The sequence below is a fragment of the Sarcophilus harrisii genome, chromosome 2 (assembly GCF_902635505.1).
Source record: "Sarcophilus harrisii chromosome 2, mSarHar1.11, whole genome shotgun sequence".
Lineage (NCBI taxonomy): Eukaryota > Metazoa > Chordata > Mammalia > Dasyuromorphia > Dasyuridae > Sarcophilus > Sarcophilus harrisii.
Window position 1 is genome coordinate 587368144 of NC_045427.1, and position 22899 is coordinate 587391042.

A 22899-nucleotide genomic window follows, 5' to 3' on the forward strand; every position below is an offset into this window, starting at 1 on the left:
AAAGGATACAAGTAACTTTAAAGAATTTCAAATTGTTTTCCAGGATGGACAGAACAATTCACGGCTCCAATAATAGATCATACTGCTCCTCTTCCAGCTGGAGTTAAATGTAGGGGAAGGAAAGAGTGTGGATTTAAAGAGATTTGGGCCAAATAATGAACATCAACCAAAATAATGAGCAGCAACTTGAGATGCTTGGCACACCAAATCTGAGAAGCTGAAATCAAGTGAGGATAAGAAATAATATAATGACCCAGCAAAGAAGATGAGGACAAGAAGATAAGTGTCTGAAGGACAGGAAAGGATAGACTATAGAGGAAGAGGAGGGAATTGATGTGGTCAAATGCTGCATCAAGATTAAGCAGAATGAAAACTAAGAAAAGGTTAATGAATTTAACTGCCAGAAATTTCACTACTCGGAAACCAGATTGCCAGGAGTTGAAAAGTTATTAGGAAGTGAAGAAATAGAGGCAACAAGCATAGCTGTTAATAAATGTAAAAAATATATATATATCTGTTCAACGAAAATAAATATATAGCATGACTGTGGAAGAATATGCATATATAGCTTGAGGGCATGGCAGAATCAAGTGAAGTAAATTTTTAAAGAAGTAGGTAAGTCTACTCAAACATTTGCTGGCTAGATGACACTGGATTAGTTATTTACTTTTTTCTGCCTAAATTCCTTTAACTGTTATATACAGATTACAAGAGCACCTGCTTTATAGATTTGTTATGAGAATCAAATCACACACTATTTGCAAAGCCTTGAGCACAAAACAGGTAATAAATGCTTGTGCCCTTCCCTCTCTCCCTCAAATAGTTTTGATTTATTTTTATATGTTTATATATATAGCTATTTAATTTAATTAATTTATCTGATAGAGAAGCTCCTTGAGGACAGGGGAAGTTGAATTTTAGTGTTTAAAGCCTTTGTGACCCTAACATCTTGTTCAAATGCTGCTTGGCATGTAGAATGTGCTTAGTGAGTCTTTGCTGATGGACTGATAGATTACCATCAATGGAGACTAGATGGACTTACCAAATTTGCTTAAACTCCCTGAATCTGTTTTCTTGACTGTTTCATGTGAGAGACAAAATCAACAGACTACTTATGCCCCAGGACTATTAGGAGAAAAAACAAAATGTTTCCTTAAGTATGACTTACTATGAATACACAATAAGGCATTCATAATACCTTAGTGTCTTTTTCCCTAGAAATTATTTGAATTTTAAAAGGTCAGTAGAAAATCTTTACTTAAAAACATATGAAGTAGGTAAGTCAGTAGACAGCTGGGAAGAAGCTACTCGATGGACAATGAAGATAAAAAACAAACAAGATTCCAGAGGAGATAGGAGAGGATGATTGATAAGGTGCAAAGCAGGGAGAAAACCCATTTCTTCTTTAGAAGCTGGAACAAAGGAATCAAGAAAAGGAGAAGGAAAGTGATAGATAGGGGTTTTGAGGTACATTGTAGGAGAGAATAGCAAGCTTATGATGGATGGTTTCCATTTCCCCTGTAATTAGAAGATGATGTCTTCCGTTAAAAGAAGAAAAGGATTGCAGGGTTCTTGAGGAAATTGGAGAGGAGTGATGAAGTAGGTCTCCTGTTCAAAGGAAGAGGAGACACAGGATACTTAAGAAAATGAGAGAGGAGAGGTTTAGAAAGTTGAGGCCTACCACAGTCAATTAGAGAATAATAAAAGGTTAGTTGATCCTTCCTTTCCTTTACATTCTTTCAAGTTGTGAGTTTTGGGGTCTAATGAATGAGAAAGGAAGAGGTCACAGGAATAGAGACCACATAGTTGCAACAGAGGGGAGTCACAAGGAAAGACAGAGGACAACTGGGGTGGGATGGCAACAGAATTCTTTGTTGGGCTGATTGCTGAGTCTTTTCACCCCATTCCATTCAGAGCTGGTAGAGGCCAGAATGAATCAGAGGTCTTGGACAGAGACAGTACAACTGAAACTGGGAAAGGCATTGATTTTCTCCAGTCAGTCGATCAGGAGGAATATATCTGGGGCTAGGCTATAATCCCAAGTGCCAGACAGTTACATCTTCATGTAATAATTGGTCTTGTTGGATTTATTAATGGAAAACTGAGTTATATACTATGTTCTATTATCCAAACGATTTTGTCCCTTCAGAGTAGAGAAATTGTTGGGGAATAGACAAATTCCAGTTGTACATTGTCTTGGATTCAAGAATGATAGTACAACTTAGGAATTCTGATCAATTCAATGACCAATCAAAATTCCAAAATACTCAGGTGAAACATGCTACCCAATCTCCCAATAGAAAGATGATAGACTTAGAGTGCAGATTGAAGAATTTTATTTATTTATTTATTTTTTGGACATGGACAATGCGAGAATTTGTTTTGCTCAATTATGCATGTTTTATTATTTATCTTGCTTTTTCATTTTTTGAGGGGAAGTCAGGGGAGGGAAAGAATGGAAACTTAAAAATAAAATAAATTTAATTCTTAAGAGTGATACTACGTACTTTCTAGGACTTGTGAGCATGCAGCTAATTGGTGGATTATTTTCCTTGATTATTTTTTCTTGTTATTTTATTTGTCAGAAGCACAGTAAGCACTTAGTAAATCTTTGCTGTAGATTGATATCTTTGCAAAATGCTCCCTGCTCTCCATTTACTACTTGTGTAACTTTAAGGAAATTATTTCATATTTGTAGGCCTCAATTTCTCATATTTTGTAAAAATGAATGGGTGAACTAGATGATTTCTCCAGCTTTTACGTTTATGATTCCATGATCCCACTGATTGAGAGTCTCAACATTGTTTTCTGAACAATTGTGGGCATGAAAAGCTTGGCAGAGTGGATTGAGAACCTTGGAGACAGGAAACTCAATAGTCCTGTCTTTGACAAACAACCTCTGCATGTGGATAAATTACTTAAATTCTCTAAGACTATGCATTTTAGAGATGGCCACTACTTAGCAGCCTCTAGAATTCCTAGGGGCAGATAGAGCTCTAGACATGGAGATAAGACCTGAATTCTATCTGTGCCTCAGACACAGTTTCCAAATTCTCTGCTGCCTTCTACTCTAGATTCTCCAACTGATTTTTAGACATCTCAAATTGGTAGCCATGTGACTGAGTTTACACAACTCAAAAATGGGCTAATAATGCTGTTTCCTAATAATATTACCTACTAATAATCCTACTAGTATTTTTTAGGATACCACCACTCCTCTTTTTCTTTTGCTGGACCCTCCTTGGGATCATAATCTCTAACCATAAGTGTCCCTCAGGGTTCAGTCTTGGGCCCTCTTGTCTTCTCTCTCAGTGTTATTTCACCTGGTGATTTTATCAGCTTCCAAGAATTCAATTAACATCTCTATACTGAGAATTCTCAGAACTACCTCTCCAGTCCCAAATTCTCTGCTGCCTTCTACTCTAGATTCTCCAACTGATTTTTAGGCATCTCAAACTGATAGACATCTTAAATTCATTATGTCCAACAAATGTCTCTCTCTTTCCCTTAGCCCTCCTACTATCTTTCTTCTTACTGGTGTAGAGGGCTACACCACTGTCCTATCACTCAGGCTTGAAACTTGAGGTCTCCCTGGACATCCCTCATATCCAATCTTGCCAAGACCTGTCCATTTCACCTTTTTAGCCCCTCTCCACCGGGTCCCCTTCTCTCTGACGTTGCTATAGTTTGGTCACCTCATGCCTAGACTACCATGGGTCACTACCATAGTCAGCTGGTGGGTCTGCTTGCTGAGATTCCCTCTCCACTCCGATTCATTCTCCATTCAGCCACCTAAGAGATTTCCCTAAATTTTAACTCTACTGAATCAATCCCTTACTCAATAAACTATAGTTTATGATGTTATTGTCTCTTTTTATGTCCAGCATCAAATACCAAAATGCTTTATTTGGCATTCAAAGCCCTTCATAACTTACTCTTCCTACCTTTCCCGTCTTCTTACCCCTTACTCCCCAATACAGATTCTTCCCACTCATTAACACTTGGCCAGTTCCAGGAACAAGATCTCCCATCTCTCGGCTTTGGGCATATTCTCCACTGTGCTCTGCCCTTCTGACTTCCCGGACTTCCTTTAAATCCCATCTACAACTCCAGCTTCTGTAAGAAGCCTTCCCCAATACCACTTAATTTCATCCTATTGTTAATTATTTCCTTTTATCCTATGAAGTTTTTCTTTATGTGTGTTTTTATGCCATATTTTCTTGCTTTGTGTGTGTGTAGAAATAAATATATATGTAGGCATAGTATATTTTCTCCGCTATTAAACTGTCAGACCCTGTTTTTGGCGCTCTTAGCATAACGCCTGTAGGCACTTAATATTCATGCATTGGCAAAAGCTCTTTTATCTAAAACCTTTTATTACTTAATGGTGACATGACACTAACTTTCCTTTCTGTAAGTCTTCCCACCCTAACGCACCTTAACTAGGTAAGATTTGTATCTGGCAAGCACTTTCCCTCAGAATGGGAGCTATTTTTTTTTAGGTGAGCAAGCGCATCCCCTCGGGGAGGGACTATTTTAGGTGAGCGACTATTTTTTTAGGTGAGCAAGCGCATCCTTTCGGGGAGGGACTATTTTTTTAGGTGAGCAAGCGCATCCTCTCGGGGAGGGACTATTTTTTTAGGTGAGCAAGCGCATCCCCTCCGGGGAGGGACTTTTTTTTTTAGGTGAGCAAGCGCATCCCCTCGGGGAGGGACTATTTTTTTAGGTGAGCAAGCGCATCCTCTGGGGAGGGACTATTTTTTTAGGTGAGCAAGCGCATCCCCTCGGGGAGGGACTATTTCTTTTAGGTGAGCAGCGCATCCCCTCGGGGAGGGACTATTTTTAGGTGAGCAGCCATCCTCTCGGGGAGGGACTATTTTTTTAGGTGAGCAAGCACATCCCCTCCGGGGAGGGACTTTTTTTTTTAGGTGAGCAAGCGCATCCCCTCGGGGAGGGACTATTTCTTTTAGGTGAGCAAGCGCATCCCCTCGGGGAGGGACTATTTTTTTAGGTGAGCAAGCGCATCCCTCCGGGGAGGGACTATTTTTTTAGGTGAGCAAGCGCATCCCCTCGGGGAGGGACTATTTCTTTTAGGTGAGCAAGCGCATCCCCTCGGGGAGGGACTATTTTTAGGTGAGCAAGCACATCCCCTCCGGGAGGGACTTTTTTAGGTGAGCAAGCGCATCCCTCGGGGAGGGACTATTTCTTTTAGGTGAGCAAGCGCATCCCCTCGGGGAGGGACTATTTTTTTTAGGTGAGCAAGCGCATCCTCTCGGGGAGGGACTATTTTTTTAGGTGAGCAAGCACATCCCCTCGGGAGGGACTTTTTAGGTGAGCAAGCACATCCTCTCGGGGAGGGACTATTTTTTAGGTGAGCAAGCGCATCCCCTCGGGGAGGGACTATTTTTTTTAGGTGAGCAAGCGCATCCTCTCGGGGAGGGACTATTTTTTTAGGTGAGCAAGCGCATCCCCTCGGGGAGGGACTATTTCTTTTCTCTCGGTTTGTCAAGGGGCGCAGCGCCCTCGGGCAGGGCAGGGCAGGGCAGCACACGCTAGATCCTCAGTCAGATTAATTGAATTGCAGCTAATTACTGTGATGGGAATGAGGATTTGGGGAGCCAGGCGAGGCCGATAAGCAAGTTACTCGCTTTGGACCCTTCCGTTCCGCCTCCATTTAGGAGAAACGGGGAGAAGGACGACAACGGTTACAAGTGGGTTAAAAAGCACAGCCTCGGGCTGCCTATCACGAGGGTCCCGCGGTTCGGACAATAACAGGCCAAGCCCCGGGGGCAGAAGCCGCAGCCGGCGAGGCCCGGGCTAGAACGGCACGGCCTGGGACTGGGGGAGGGAGGCTGCACCCCAGCCTCATTCCACCCGCCGAGTCTACCTCGGGGCCCCTTCCGGGAGCCGGTCGACAGAATGAGGGACTTCAACAGGTGTAAAAGGCGAAGCGGGAAGCCCTCGAGTCGGAACAGGGTGGGGCCGGCCGGGAGGAAGGACTGACGGCCCCACCCCGTTTCCATCCCCACCACCTATGTCCACGAGTTCAGGTCCCGCCCATTGGCGCTCACAACCAATACAAAGAGATCTCCTTTATCTCCGCCCCTTCTCTGCCGGAACCCCGCCCCGCAGGCAGTGACGTCGCGCCCATCCCCCCTTCAGCCGCGGGATTCAAATTCCCGGAAGCTGTGGAGGGCTCGGCCGTGGAAGAGGGTGTACTACGTTGCCGTCTCAGGTGGGTGGTGGCGTTGGTCGTCGGGGTGACCCGGGCTCCATCGGTCATCGGGGGACAGGAACCGGGGGCGGCCCTGACCAGGTTGCCCTCCGATCTCCAGCTGGTATAGTCAGAGCCGGCGGCGGAATGCCGGAGCATCTCAGCTGAGGGCCCCGCCCCGCCCCGCCCCGCGGCCGAGGTGGTTGGAGAGGCCCCACCCTGGCTGCTGGGCCGCGGGCCGGGAGCGGGGACTTCTCCCTCTTTCCCTGACTCCCGAGTCCGTCGTTTTTCGGAGTCGGAGAGTTAGGACCCCGGGAGGTCATCGGGCCGGGCCGCGGAGGCTTTCACTGGGCAGGGCCTCCCCCCGAGTCCGTTCTGCTCCCATAACTGGTCGCCTTCTCCAACGTCCACATTTTACTGCGGAGGAAACCGAGGACCGGGGGTGGGGCAGCGGGAGCGGGGTTGGGACAAAGTCTCATCCTCAGCCTGTCCCGGAGACCGATACTGATAATTAGTACCTATGGCGCCTGTGCTCCCAATTATTATATTATTTGGTCCTTACAACCACCTTGGGGGTAGGTGCTGTAATGATGCCCATTTTGCAAGTCATATTAACACACAGCATAAATATTATTACATGTATAATTAATGTCTGGGTACAGAATGAAGCAATCTCTGCCCCCTTGTGCCATATTTTCTTGCTTTGTGTGTGTGTATTAATATAAATATATATATATATGTGTATGTATGCGTAGTATATTTTCTCCCCTATTAAACTGTAAGCTTCTCGAGGTCAGACCCTGTTTTTGGAGTCTTGACCATTCTAAAGGGTGAGAAAACAGATATTTAAAAATTGTAATCTTGAGATTTTCAAGCCCATCTTCTTGCCACTATACTCTCCAACTCAGTTAACTTTGCTTTTCTCCTCTCGGTTCTCTTTTCGATAAATCCTCCTAAAAGACTTTCCTGCCTGCACTTTCCCTATATTTCATGCCACCGTGAAAATGAGCTTCACAGAATCTCAGAGTTAGAAGAGACCAGTGTGGCCATTTAGTCCCCAGCTTCTTAAACTGAGATTTAGCGTGGTATGGGGTCTCCCAAGTGAATGAGAAATGTTTGATTTATATGTCTATTTGATATACCTATGGACTTAAGATCATCTCAAAATTTCTCCAGCAAAAAAAGTGGTCTAGAGTAGAAAAAGTTTAAGAAGCCCTTGGTTTTAGTCCAGCCCAAATGAGAAAGAATCCCTCGTAGGACACAGCTGAGAAGTGGTCATTTTGCCATTGCATGGTGGCCAATACTTTTCAAAATAGGTTGCTCTGCTTAGAGCAAGCTTAAATATGCCAATTTGTGAATGCAACCCATTGGGATTCCTTTTGGACATAGCTGATCATGTCGCTCAAAAAAACTAAGTTCTTAGTTAAAGGATTAGTTCATATAATCTGCAGTTTGGTACTGCCTCTCCTGTTTCTCTATTCCACACATTCTGCGCTGAAATCTAAGGAAACTTTTCTCTGTCCCTGAATATACCGTGGGCTGAACTAAGTTTCTAGCTTTGCTCACTGTTCCCTATACCTTAAATATTTTCTGTTCCACTTTTTGGCTGTTGTTGGCTGTTGAATTCTTCTGCTCATTCTTTAGAACCCCACTAACATGCTCAAAAGCAGCATGCTATAGTGGAAAGAATGTTGGACTTGGAAGTTTTTTTTCTTTATAATAGCATTTTATTTACAAGAAAAATCTTGTGTTTACATTTTATTATGGATATTTGTTAGTTGTGTAATCATGGGCTAGTCACTTGACCTCTCTGAGCCTCAGTTTTTTCCTCTATAAAATAGGAATAATTATACCTGTATTTATTTTACAGGGTGAGGTAAAAGGGCCTGTATGATGATGAAGCCTTCACTAATCCCCTGGTAATGATCTTCCTTCTAACACTTTATTCTATCTCTAATATATCTGCCTTGTAATACTGTATATTAATGTTGTTTTTTGTGTATCTCTTCTCCCTTGTAGACTATAAGCTCCATGAAGGCAGAAGCTGTCTTAACTCAATTTTCATGCCCCTCCCCCACCTCCACTAAAGTATATGGTTAAATATTTGTATTCCCAGCACTTAGCATAGTACCTGGTCCATGGGAAGCATTTAATAAATTCTTGTTGAATTGTTGATTTCCCTGGAGGCATTTAGCAATAGGAAAAAACTACTTTTCCTATAATGTCCTATCAGTCCACAAATATTTATTAAATATCTGTTATTTGCAAGGCACTCTGGGGAATGTAAGAAGCAGAATCAATGTAATAGCTCATACGTTTAGAATTATAAAATCTCAGAGCTGTAAGATAACCACAAACAATCTAGTCCAATGCCTTCATTCTACAGATAAAATGAGCCTCAGAGAGGACTTACTTAAGTTCACACAACTAATTAGTGGCAGAATCAGCACAGATCCCCAGACTTCTAGTTCAGTAAAAGACAAGGTCCCTGAAACAATTACTGAACAATCCACTGAACATAATAATTGTTCAATTGTGTGTTAAAGGTGTAGACTTTTTATTGGAGGTCAAAACAAGGGGGAATGCCATGAGAACTAGGGAATTAGGGAATTCTTCAGGGACTTGGAACTTAAAATTGATCTTAAAAGATAGCTAGGTTTTAATAACAGAAGAGAAAATAGAACAGTATGAGGAAGAGAAGAAATGAATATTTTTGAGGAGCAATAAGAAAATTAGCATGATTAGAGTGGAGAACTGGATTTTTTTCCTTTATAATAGCATTTTATTTGCAAGATATATGCATGGGTAATTTTTCAGCATTTACAGTTGCAAAACCTTTTGTTCAAATTTTTCCCCTCCTTCCCTCCACCCCTCCCCCAGATGGTAGGTAGAACAATACATGTTAAATATGTTAAAGTATATGTTAAATATAATATATGTATACATGTCCATACAATTATTTTGCTGCACAAAAAGAATTGGACTTTGAAATAGTGTACAATTAACCTGTGAAGGAAATCAAAAATGCAAGTGGACAAAACTAGAGGGATTGAAAATTCTATGTAATGGTTCACACTCATTTCCCTGAGTTCTTTTGCTGGGTGTAACTGGTTCAATTCATTACTGTTCTATTGGAGCTGATTTGGAGAACTGGATTTGAATTGTTCTGTAAAATAAATATGGAAAGGTAGTGGATAGTGTGAAGCCCAGTCATGGAAGACCTACCTTGAAAGCTAGACAATTGGAAAGTCCATTTGTAGATATCTTCCTGATCCAATAGAGTTTTACAAGCAACTGTCAAAGTAATATCCCTAAAGCACAGATCTGACAATCTGGCTTTCCTATTCAGTTTATTCTAGTGACCCTATATTTCTTCCAGGATTGAATACAAATTCTTGTTTGGCATTTAAAGTCCTTTTATAACCTGGCTTGAATTTACCTTTCCAGCCTTATTCATTACTACTGTTATGTACTCTGATATTAAAGTCCTTTACAACTTGAACCCTTTTCTACCTCTCCAGTCATTTTACCTTTTATTCCCTTTATATAGTTCAGGATCCAGTAATATCAGCCTTTTTTTTTTTTTTCTCCATATGTTTACTCCATTTTTCCAACTCCTTGCTTTTTCACTGACTTGCTCCTATATTGGGAATGCTTTTCCTCCTCATTCCTGATTTCTAGCCTCCTTGACTTCCATCAAGATTCAGCTTAAATCTCACCTTCTATAATAGGTCTTTCTTGGTCAAGCCCCTTCCCCTCTGTTGTCTGCTTCATTAGAATGTGAGTTCCTTATAGGACCATGTTTTTACCTTTCTTTGTATTTCCAGTACTTAGCATAGTGCCTGGCACAAGTAGGTATTTAATAAATGTTTATTGAATAGAAAATACCACCTCTTTTAAAAAACTTTCTTAAACTGTGAATCATAACCCCAGATAAGATCTCATAACTGAATATGGGAGTTCAGAAATTATGATTTATTATCAGTAAATGTTTGCTTTGTATATTTATCCTATATACTTATGTACCTAAGGTCCCGTAAAAATTTCTTGGGTGAAAAGGAATTACAAGTGAAAAAAGTTTAAGAAGCTTTGTCTTATATGAGGTTTTTCTGATCCTTCCTGATTCACTATCCCTAGCTGTTAATGGCACCCCCTCGTACCTTATATTTATTCATGTACATGTTGTTTGCCTTAATATAAACTCTCTGAGTGTAGGAACTATTGAATATTTGTCATTATATCCCCATTACCTTAGTAAATTTCTGTACCTCCTTTTCCATTTCATCTACTGTGCTTTTTAAGGAATTCTTTTCTTCACTGAATTTTTGTGCTTCTTTCACCATTAAACCAATTCTGTTTTTTAAGGTGTTATTTTCTTTGATTTTTTTTGTGTGCTTCTTTTATCAAGCTCTCAATTATCTTAATGATATTATCTCTTGTAAGCTTTGCCACACCTATATGGGATAAGTAGTGTTAGATGCAGAAACTGAGGATCATTTAATAAAGGTTAATTGACTTACCCAAGGTTCATTATAAGTGTTAGAGACTTTTGACTCCAAATTCAGTTTTTTTCTTATGTCATTTGTCTCTCTTCATTACTTTTGGGTTTTTGTCTATTTGGTTCTTTTCATTTTAGATTCCCATGTGTATTGTCATTTTTTTCTGCATGGTATCCAGGCTTAGATCATCATTTCCTGAGTACCTGATCAAAAAGATCACAAGAACATTGAATTGAAACTAGATTGAAATTAGATCAAATGCAACTTAAAAACTATATCAGCTTGTGAAAATCATTTAACCTTTCTAATCCTCTATTCATATGTAAAACCAGGGATAATAATAAGTATTCTACTTCTCTCTCAGAGTTGTTATGAGAGTTAAATAAGTTAATGTCTGGAAAAGTATTTTTTAACTGTAAAGTGCAAGAGAGATATAAAGCATTATCATTTTTTCCTGGGTTATAAATGTTCCTAGTTGTAACCTATGTATGGAAGGCCAACATATGATTTAAATACCTTTCCATTTTGGGTATTACTTTTGCTGAAAGCAACAGAATGTATGAATGAATGAATCTTTAACTTAATATCCTTTTATATGCTTTCATTATTATTTTTGCAGAATATTCCAGATATGTCCTCCAGAAGCCCCAAAGATTTCGTAAAAAGTAAATGGGGATTAAAGACTAGCACCTCCAAGTCTGAAACTGAATTAGAGAAATTCAAGAAAGAAAATGCAGCCCTTAAAAAGTCTGTGGAAGAAAATGCAAATGGAAAAGGAAAGTTGGCAGAAAAAGAAAGACACAGACTTCTAGAGGTAGATGGTTTTGACTTCTGAATATTATAATTACATGTTCTGTTCATCATTTCTTCAGTCTATTAACTTCAAATAATTGACCTTGTCATTCTTGAATGAGCAATCTAATGAAAAGGGTGGATAACATCAAGACTGCCTTAGAATATTCTTTTATTTTCAAACATATCCAAAGCAACTTTAAATCCATATAGAATGGTATATATTATATATAGAATTAGAATGTATATTAGAAGTGAAATTATAAAAAGTTAAATGACTTATCCATACATATTAGGGAGAAAACTCAGGTTTTAAACCCAGGTTCTAACAAGTTCAACAGGCCTCATTTATTAATGTGTTTTAGAGTAATTTATAAAGCCTTTATATCTGTCAAACAACCTAAGAAATTTGTTTCTAAAATTTAAAAAAAGATCTGTATTTGGTTCCATAATGTCAATATTTCACTATTATTTTTCTTTATAACACATTTAACTAAATTTAATTGCAAGAGTATTTTTCACTGGGTTTTTCTGTTCTAAAAGTTTGAGTCCACTTTTAATTATTTTATATTTAAGATTTTCACAGGTTTATAGTTTGTCATAGACTGGCTATTTGGTGGTAATTGCATTTTATTATTTTATCAAATACCATCCATTTTCATATTGTAAACTATTTGATTTTTCCTGAAACATATACATAATTAATCCAATTCTTCATCATGACCATAATCTGGTCTGTGTCTTCACTCACTTCTTAGAATCAAAACTCCTCATTTCAGATTACTGAATTAACCATGGGAAAATGTAATGTGTTTAACAACATATTATCTCATAAGTTATCATTATGAGTTTTGATCCTAAATTTACCACTGGAAGGAACCTGAGAGAATATTAAGTCCAATTCCTCTATTTTACAGATGTGGAAATTGAGGCCCAGAGATTGATTTGCCTACTAATTATGCATCTAGGAAGTGTTCAAGGGAGGATTTGGACCTGGGTTTTTCTAAGTCCAGTCCTCTCTTCACCATGTTGCCTCTCGCATCTTGGCTTCTTTCTAAGTAGTCTTATAAAATTCTGATTTATAAAAATTAGCTTTTGGGCTTTCAAAATGGGCAGTTAGTTGAGAAATTCTAAATATTTTTAAATATTTGAAGACCATAAGGTTGTTTTCCTTATTTTTCTGTTGTATAGACTAAGAAGCCCCCTAAATTTTTATCCTTGTATTACAAGATTTCTAGATCTCTCCTCCCATTCCTTTGAATATACTTTATCAATACCATTTTAAAATTGTAGTACCCATACATAAAATGCTTGTGAGTCAGTCTACCTAAAACACTTTCAATGCCCATATAGATTCAACAAGAATCTCCTTAAAGAAATAAAGAACAACTGAAGCTGAAGGAAAATTCAGTACTCATGATTAAGTTGTGATAATATAAAAATGATATCACTGAAGATAATTTATAGATTTAATACTATCCCATTCAAAACTACTAAAAGGATATTTTATAAGATAAATAAAAATATTAAATTAGAAATGACTTAGAGTCTTTATTTCTGCCAAACAACTTAATAAATTTCTTCCCCACACTTAAAAAAATAGTCTTGATTTCATAATGTCATTGCTTAACTATTATTCATTTATAAAACATGTTTAATCAGCTTTTGGATCTCAGAAAGGGGACAGTTAGTTGAGTATTCTAGAAAAACTCTTTCAAGTAGTTGAAGACAGATTGTCTTTCTTCACTTGAACTAAGCCCAAGCTAACTCCCCTATCATAATATGAGATGGATTTTTTTTAACCAAATGAAAGACTTTTTGTTTATTCTGTTGTTATAGCTTTCTGTTAATTATCATGAATCATAATTTTACCACCTTTAAAAATATATTTCAAATGATCAAGGTTTTTATGTTTGTTTTGTATTATAAAATCTATCCCTACTTGTTTCCTATCATCACAAATTTGATAGGATGTTTTCTAAGACTTCACTTGATTAAAATGTTGAACAAAAGTAGTACCATGGATAGAGCCCTTTAACACTCCAGACTATTGACATACTTCAACAGGTTAAATCTGAATACAGTGTTAGTAGGTTGTTATCAACAGCAATAGTTTTTTGTTTTTTCCAATTTGACACAAAACCTTTAATTGTAAGATCAATTATCTAATTTAGTTTTTGCTCTCTTTTTGTTATATTCACATACTAAAGAAAGATGAAGCTTCTTGCTTTTTCTTTTCTCAATTAGCATCTTAATTTTGAAATAGTTAAAAAGGAAAAATGGGGGGAAATGTTTCTACATCTAAAGAAGTAGCTATTGCTGTTAACTATGACTTTTAATTTTAGTAGGGCTTGAGTTCTTGTAGTTCACTGTTTATAACTTCCTTTAAAAAGGAACTTCTACTATGTACCTTTCTCTAGTTCTCTTCTAATCAAATGAAGAAGACTGATTTATTCCTGGGAATTGAGGCCAAAATTGAGAGAAGTGGGAAGTTTTTGACTTTGGATATGAGACTATGGTGGATAAAATATCACATAGCTTGTGTTTATTTTTTAACATATTTTTCAAATTTAAAAAAATGATGTTAGTACTAATTGAGAACTTTATTGTGTGGTGACATTCATTATCTTGCCCTCATTTTGACATTTACTTGTATTATATCATTTATCTTAATATTTGATTTAACTTTATAGTAAGAGTCTTTTTTTAATCTAGAAAATACTTGCCCTTGAAACTGAAAAGGAGAAGAATAGTTACCATCTGGTAGAGAAGGAAAAAGAAATACAGCGATTAAAAGAACAACTGAAATCTAGAAATAGCACTGGGTCATTACTGAATCAATTAGAAGAAAAAACCAAAGAGGCGGAAAGAAGAGAACAACTCTTGAAGTCTTTATCAGAAGAGACCGACATTTTGAAAAAGCAGCTGTCTGTAGCAACCACAAGACTGTCAGAACTTGAAAGCAAAGCCAGTACACTTCATTTATCACAGGTACTTAAATGTAAATAAGAAATCCTAACATCTGATTTATTTTGGTATATAATCAGATAGACTTAGAAAATGTATAGCAAAATATGTAATGGAGATTATCTCATGACTTAGTTATAGGGTGACTAATTTCAGAAATAATTTTCTTTTATTCAAAGTATTATTCTTGCTGAAATTTCTCATTTGTTTATTTTTACATAAAAATAAATATATCAGAATTAGTTTGTCCATGGTGGCTATATAATAAATGCTGTATGGAAGATACTTATATTGCTGCTGAGAACTTGAATATTTTCATGGAAAGGTCTGGAAGAAATTAAATATTACTTTCTTAAATGAATGCATAATTTTAAGAGTTTTTAAATATGCTTTGGTAACATAGAGGCAACTAGTGTTAGGATATCATAGCATGTTGTCTATTTTACCTATCAATGTATATGCTATTAATCTTTTACATAAATTATTTTTCTCTCTCCTTATATATAATTTACAGTGCTGCCTAAAGAAGTTATCTAAGATCAGAGATTGCTATATCTTCAAAAAAAAATCAGTCTATAAAAAACCAAACTAAAATATTTGAATGTGGAAAGTAAATGTTGACTATTAAATAGAAATTCTAATTTAGTTTTAGTTCCTACATGGATTTTATAATATTGACATTTCAGAGGTAATATAGTATATTGGCTACAGAATCAGCTTTTGACCCGGGAAGATCTGAGTTCAAGTTCTGCCTCTAACATATATTAGCCCAATGACAGTGACAAATCATTTAACCTCTCAATTCTCCAGGCAGCGCTCTGTGAAATAATAGCTTACACACTAGTTGCTGTCTGCACCTATGGAGGGAATTCCTATACCAATGAAATCATAGTTCCAAATAATTTTAAAGTCATTTCTCAATCAAAATTATATTTATAAATAATTTATCCATTCTTATGCATTATTTTTGGCCTCCTCACCTGTTGTTCTATTGTGTGCCACAGGATCATAGCTAGATAAAAAAAATTAAATATAGAAAGCTTTTAAAGTTTTTGAACTTTTTAGTCAGAAATGACAGAGTTCTTTATTACTAAATCTTGAAGAGCCTAAATATATTTCCATTATGAGTTTTTTATGATCTAGCCTGAAAACTTAACTATTATTTTATAATCTTCTATATAGCCAACAGGATTAGAAATAGATTTTTGGAGTGAAACTTTAAAAAAATTAAATAGGTACTTACTATGTTTTTGACATGATAATTTAGTATCTCTCAAAAGATATTTAAATAATGCATTTATTTTCATTTGGATGAAAATCTTTAGAGTATTTGTGATATATTTACAAGGAAGTTTGTGCTGTGGATTTAAAAAGAGTGCATCATACCTGAAGAACTCTTGATTCTTCCACTCTACTTAAATTTTCAAGAAATTTTTTTCCTTTTTAATCTGCTCAAAGTCATGAAAATTTTTGTGCCACAATAGTTTCTCAGAGTACATCCAGCTGGGATGGGTACTTTTAGGTATGTGATAGAAATCATGAGACTGGAGATATTCATAAACGTATGCTTAGTCTAAATAGCTAATAAATTTGATTTATTTGTAGAACATGGCTACAAGTTTCACTGAATCCCCTGTGGTTAATATTCATGCAGTGGAAATACAGCTGAAAGACGTAAGTTCAATGGGCATTTTCCTTTTGATGAGTTCTTTATTTAAATGGGAATTTATATTCTATGGCAATTGTTACCATATGTATATTTAATTTTAATGTTACTGATAAGCTAGCAGAATTGAATTTTTTAAAAACCCCCTGTGCCGGTATTGCCCCATGTAGTCTTTGAGAGTTTTAGAAAATTTGTCCATTGCCATTAATGGTTACTTTAAATTTCCTTCTCCCTAAAGCGTTCCATGCCTTAAATTTCCTATAGTACAAATTAATTGATAGAATATGTTTTTATAATCTGTCCTCCTTTTTGTCTTTCATTTATATATCATAATAATTTTTCATGTATGTCTCATTTTTAAGATTTTATTTCCTAGTTTAAAAATTCCTTCGTCATAAAGTGAAAAAAATTATGAAGAAAGTATGACTTGCTTTTAGTAGCATGTGATTTTACTCTAAAAGCATACATGTACTTGATATGGATATTTGTATGATAAAATTGTATTTTTATATGACTTCTCAATAAATTATACATAGATTATTAACATGATTAAAAACAAATAAATTAGAAGATATTACAGAATTTATGTTCCTAGGCCATCTTTTCTTGCTTTGATATTTAACACAGGGTTAATGAGTATCATGAGTTGATTATCAGGGAAACTGAAAAAATAACTTGCCTGAAAAATGTACAGGGAGAGTTTTAAGGTTTCTGCTTTATTCTGACCAGTTAGTATACAACTTTCTCTGAAGCAATTTTGCATTCTGAAAGGAGAAATGGAATCATTTTATCACATTGCAAAAAGTTTCACAGTGGAGAGGCCAAACCTTTGTCAATGTACCTCTTCTAGAAGTGATTGAAAAAGACAAGTATGTAATTGGCCTATCTCATTTTTCAGTCATACATATACTCAGTAACATCTTTTACTCTAATTCTGGCATGAAGATTGTTATTGGCAACATGCTGCAAATACACCTACAGTGAATTTTTTTTTGTCCTTTGGGCCACTCAAAACACTCTCAAGTGTTGGTATTCCATGATTAACAGCCATATAGCCTTGACAGGAAAATATTGGTGTTAAAAATGAGCTTTTACAGCAGAGTTGTGATCTTGGAAAACACAGTATGATTTTCCAAAATGCAATCCAACTTATCCTTTTCCTATTCGTTTCTGTAGCCAACTCATTATCCATCTTCAGTATCCAGCATGTATTAGTGTATTGCCCACTCAACTATATGCAGTTTTTATCTACTTATGTGAATTGCTAGCCTCTCAAATGACCTTGGATCTTATTAAAGAGGTACTCTAACATTGTTGGGCTTTATACAATCAGCATACTATAACTAGTACAACTGACAGACGTCTCCAGATAGAGGGTACTCCTCTTCTGTTTGTGTTTTGTGTGGAACATCATCCATGACACTGCCAAAAGCCTTTTGGTGAGCATGTCTCCCCACTTTATACCCCCTTTAATGTTTGTACTCAGGAGTTCTTTGTAATTACATGTATCCTATATTCTCCTGTGATCTTTAAGGTTTTATATAGGCCTCTTGATATCAGCAGGTCCATGTTCCAATATCTTCTCTGTCACTTCCTCTCTTCCCTTATCAGAAAGATAAATGGTTAAGCACAATTGATTGATATATTAAGATCATATCTGACAGCATATGTAGCGAACATTTGGTGCTACCAAATGGTGAGTAAATCCATTACTGCATCACCACCCCACCCCTTATTTCTCCTCCGAATTCTTAACTGAAAGATTTTTTTTAATCATCTTGGCTCTGGTGTAGGTAATTTTCTTTCCAACTTCATGCCTTTTGGTGGTATTTTGTTTTGTTTTGTTTTTTAATTTTACATTACTGTAATGAAGTATCTACTCTTGGTTCTACTTTCTTCATTTCTGCATCAAGTCATACAAATCATTCAGTATTCCTCTGAATTCTTTGAGCATAATTATATGCCATCCTATTCCATGTATATGCCACAATTTGTTGAATTGTGCCACCAATCAATGGATATCTACTTTCTTTCCAGTTTTTTGTTACAATTAATATTTAATATTTTGCTATATAGAATTTACTCTGAAAAAGCATTTTTCAGCTTTTATTATATGCTAAGCAGTGGGAATACAAAAGCAAAGAATCTCTGCCTTCAAGGAACTTAAATTCTAACAGAGAAAGACAATGCATAATGTGGCAATTTGATGGTACAGCACTAGGCCCAAGAAGCCTGATTTAACTTAACATACTTACTTGTTTTGTGATCCTGAGCAAGTTAGTTAACCTGTGTTACAGTTTCCTCATCTGTTAAATAGGGTAGGTACTTAATAATTTTTTATATTTGATTATTCCAAGATTATCGTGGGGATCATATGAGATAATCATAATGCTTAGCATAGTGCTTTTACATAGTATTATATAAATGTTAACTAATATTGATAATTTTAAAAAATTAATTATAAAGATTTGGTGGTCACAGATGGGTATTTTGGTTGAGAAAATTATAGGGATGGTGAATGGAGCTATACAAGAATAGATTGAGAGTTTAGTGATTTTTTTCCTCATAATTCTATGTATCTTCCACAACAGTTATACTAATTCACAGCTCCATCCATGGTACATTAGTGAACTATCCTCCTGTATTGCATCCTAATATTAGTTTCTTTTTGTCTTTTAATCATCCTTACCATACTGATAGAAGGAGAAACCTCACAGTTTTGATTTATATTTCTCTTATTAGTAGTTTGGAATGGTTCCCTCTCCCTAGGATCACATAGCTAGGAAGTGTTAAGTGTCTGAGGCCAGATTTGAACTCAGGTCTTCCTGACTTTAGGGGTGGTGCTCTATCCACTACACCAACTAGCTGCCCCAATTTATTTTTGAGATCATATTGTACCTCCTTTGCTCTAATCTTGCAATGATCTTGAATAGTAAAAATTGTTCTCTCCTGCCAAATAGCTATTTGAAGAGTTGTAGCACTGATTTCCCTTTATTTCTATTATCAACAGAAGGAATATATATATATATATATATATATATATATATATATTACAAAAATCCATGAAAAAAGTAGAATAGGAATACAGATTCCTATTGTTGGCCATTCACTAATACTATTAATTAACTATTTATATTGCAATTCTTGCCTTCACAATTCTCTCAAATTTCCTACATGATCCCCTTATTTGATTCCCAATACTTTTTTATTCTGTAAGGCTAGGTTAATATAGGGAAAGTCTTTGGTGTTAAAGGTTGCCTCTCCAAAGATTCAGCTGTAGCATTCTTTGAATGTTGGTAAAATCTGACTCACATAGTTATCACCTACACAGATAATTCTGCAGTCATTACTTACTGTGAAAGTTTGGGAACATTTTTTCTGTCTGGGACCACCAACCTATATTGAGTGACATAATTCTTCAGAAGTCTGGGGTAGGGTTTTTTAAAGCACAAGAAATATAAAATATTTTATTTAGCTGTACTTTTAAACAGTTCATCAATATGTAAGAAAAAAAATCAGTTCTGCATTATAGACACTTAAAGAGATGGGAAAGAAAAACAGAAGGCATGTAAAACTCCTGTTTTATCATCTGTGAAATGTGAAGATAGAGCTAGATCACCTCGAAGGTCTCTTGCAGTCTTTTTGATCTATGAATCTAAGATTAAACCAAAGTGAGAAGTTTTCTGCTTTTCTAGAATAATACCACCCTCTTGTGGCCTTTTAGAATACTGCTTTTTAAGACTTTAAATGATGCATTTTGGTAGTGTATGTGTGTTATTACTTCAATGCATCACTCACATGCTAAGTAAACTTCAGACAAAGGCTTGGTTAAGTCTGGAAGTTATTAGTTCTCCCCTTATTCTATGTGAAAGGATAACCTCGATGTTTCAGCCCATGGAAATAAGCACAACATATTATGGGTGGTGGATTGTTATTTAAAGATGGCCTTAATATACTATGACATCTGAATTATAACTTTTACAATCCTAGTAAGGCTGTCAATGCCACAAATGCTAACCCAAATTTAATCTTCAGGCTGAACTGACTGGCTATAGCTATATACTGTACTGCTCTGTTAAAGGTGCATAAAATGTTGAATCAAGACAATCTCTCAGGTTAACTTTGGATTTGATTCAATATTATTATTAACTACTATTTGGTGGCTATTCAGGCTTAGCAGTATGTTAACCTATCCAGACACATTAATCAGGAACCTTTAATCCTAAAATTGTTTGAATTTAGCATTCTTTTTTATCAGAAGATATAGAATGTTATGGTAGAAAAAAGCATTGGACTTGAAGTCAGAGAATTTATGTCAAAATTATTGCTAGTGTAACTTTATTCAAATCGTCTAATCACTATGGAATTCAGTTCTATTATCTCTAAAATAAAGGGGATAAACTACGTGTTTAAAATCTTTTAACTCTTGAGATCTGTGATCTTATTACAGAGCAGTTCTGGGACTATCATAGTAGCAACTATAGCAAAACATTGAGCCTTTAATATAGTGCCAAAGTCACATATATCTTTGGCCTATATATGCCTAAAGCTGTATTCAGAATTTCTTGTCCTAAAAAGAAAACAAAACCAAAGAATCTACCTCAATGAGTTGTCAGAGAACATGGTGACATGCAAAGAATCTATAGTATTAATTGCCCTGTGTAGCCTATATAAATCCATGGTCCATCTGCCTTGGGAACATTCTAAGGGAAGAGTTTACATCTCTTTAAGTCAAGAGCATTTAAGAGCTTATACATGAACTTTGCAGTGGAGTGATAGTTGATATTAAATATTTTGATAAGTAGGCATCATCCCTCTATTTGGTACTTAATGGCAATGGTGATTGCCAAAAATATTGAGTCATTTATCAACTAGTTAGCTGTATAAACAAGTGATTAGTGATGAGAACACCCATTATTTTGTATCTTTTATGTGAAGCTTTTAAGTGAGCACATTTGAGAAGCAATGTGATGTTTGAGAAAGTCTTTCACTGAAAATCAGGAGACCTAGATTCTGTTAATTCTGACATTAACTTAGCTTTGAGTCTTTGGACAGTCACTTAATTGTCCACCCAGTTTCCTTCTTTGTAAAATGAGATTATTGCACTAGATTTCCTTTCCAGTAGTTATCTCCATCTTAACCTACCCTCCTTACACACATGCTTTATTTAAAAAGCATTGTTACAACTTTATTTCCCATGTAATTTAACTCACTGAGGGAGTGGCCCATCTATATTCCAAGCCCAATTTAGCACTGTTGATTTTTGCAGGTTTTCTTCTGACCACAATAGCCATTCTTCAGTTATATAACCTTTTCCTCTCTATATATTTTGTGCATGTGCCTACACGGCATAGATATTCCTTATTAGATAGTCCTTCAACTTCTCACCTTAACTTGTATTGTGATCTTCTCCATCCTTCTCTATTTGCTTTAACTAAGTAGATAGTGATCCATGTTTATTACCTTTTTAAATGTCCTTGAAATCAACCTTTTCTGAAATTTTCTAGTCTTCAACCAGTTCATACAAATCTATCATGTTTGTCATACTTAAACCATTGAAAACTTCATTTATATATTTTGGCAATGTGGTTCCAGTCTCATTCTAACATAAAACAATTCACTTATTTAATACATTAAGATTTGCATAAGCTAAAGTCATCCAGTAAGGATCTATTAAGCACCTGTTATATAAAGCACAGGCACTGTGCTAAGCTCTAGATAAAATAGTGTCCTATTCTGATGCCTTATGATATAAAGATAACCCTGGGGCTTTGTGTATCCAAAAAAGCATAAATACTAGTGGGTCCCACCAAGCACAATAAGACTGGAGAAGTCTATACTGATATAGGTCTAGTGATGGGATTGTTTTGTTTTTCTTCCTTGTTATGTCCACATAATAAAAATGTTGCTTAAATTAATTTGTAGATTTGGTAATATAACTAACCAACATAATAATAATATTAAAATTCATTTTTAAGAATAAATCTCAAGGAACAATAAAAATAAGGAGGAAACAACGGCAGAAACAAAACATTAGCAGATGTCAGACTATTATATGATAATTATCAAAATTATTTAATATTAGTTAAAAAGAATAGATGAATGAAACAGACTATGCAAAAGAAAATGTCCAGTGACTCCCTGTTTAACATGAAGTGCTGGCAAAACTTCAAATGATTTTTAGCAGAAATTAGGTTTAAACTAACATCTTTATATATTACAATAAACTCCAAATGGATGTGACATACATTTATACGTGTGTACATGTGTGTGTGACATCATTAAAATATTAGAGAACAGAAGATAATGCCTTTCATAGTTATGGCTAGGAAGAATAGGATTCTGATATTACTTGGCAAATCAGTTCCCATGAAATAGGGGCGCATTGGGTCACTTCTCACAGACTCTCAGAATTGTAAGCAACAGCTATATTTATTTAGTCCAACCTACATCTGCAAAGGAAAACTTTCTGTAACATTGCTGAAAATGTCTGTGGCCACTCTCTGTAGGATGCAAAGTTTACTGTACCATTTAAGGATTTTTATTTCACTTTTGTTGGGATCTAATTGTTATGAAGTTTTTCCTTATATGGAACCTGAATCTGAGTCTCTAACTTCTCCTCTATGGTTCTTAGTTCTGCTTTCTACATTCAAACCAAACAAGTTTAATCTGTCTTCTATGATAGCCTTTCAAATAACCACCATTGTTATTGTGTACCCCTAAATCTTCTTTTTTCCAAGTTTCTTCATAATTTTCAAAAT

The 22899-nt window shown here is 36.0% G+C and overlaps 1 protein-coding gene across 5 annotated transcripts in view; it reads left to right on the forward strand.

The window, feature by feature from the left end:
* Window positions 1–5466: 5466 nt before the first annotated feature.
* CEP55 (centrosomal protein 55) overlaps window positions 5467–22899 on the forward strand; it is a 36348-nt gene continuing 18915 nt past the window's right edge. The window contains exons 1-5 of one of the 5 annotated variants that reach the window (XM_031956082.1): window positions 5467–6235; window positions 8085–8133; window positions 11333–11527; window positions 14221–14496; window positions 16078–16146. In XM_031956082.1, coding sequence (XP_031811942.1) covers window positions 11345–11527; window positions 14221–14496; window positions 16078–16146 — 528 coding nt within the window. In that variant the 5' untranslated portion in view covers window positions 5467–6235; window positions 8085–8133; window positions 11333–11344. Of the gene's footprint in view, window positions 6236–6297; window positions 6317–6770; window positions 6790–8084; window positions 8134–11332; window positions 11528–14220; window positions 14497–16077; window positions 16147–22899 lie in introns of those variants that run through there. The other 4 variants (XM_031956079.1, XM_031956080.1, XM_031956081.1 and 1 more) reach the window with 4 other exon arrangements.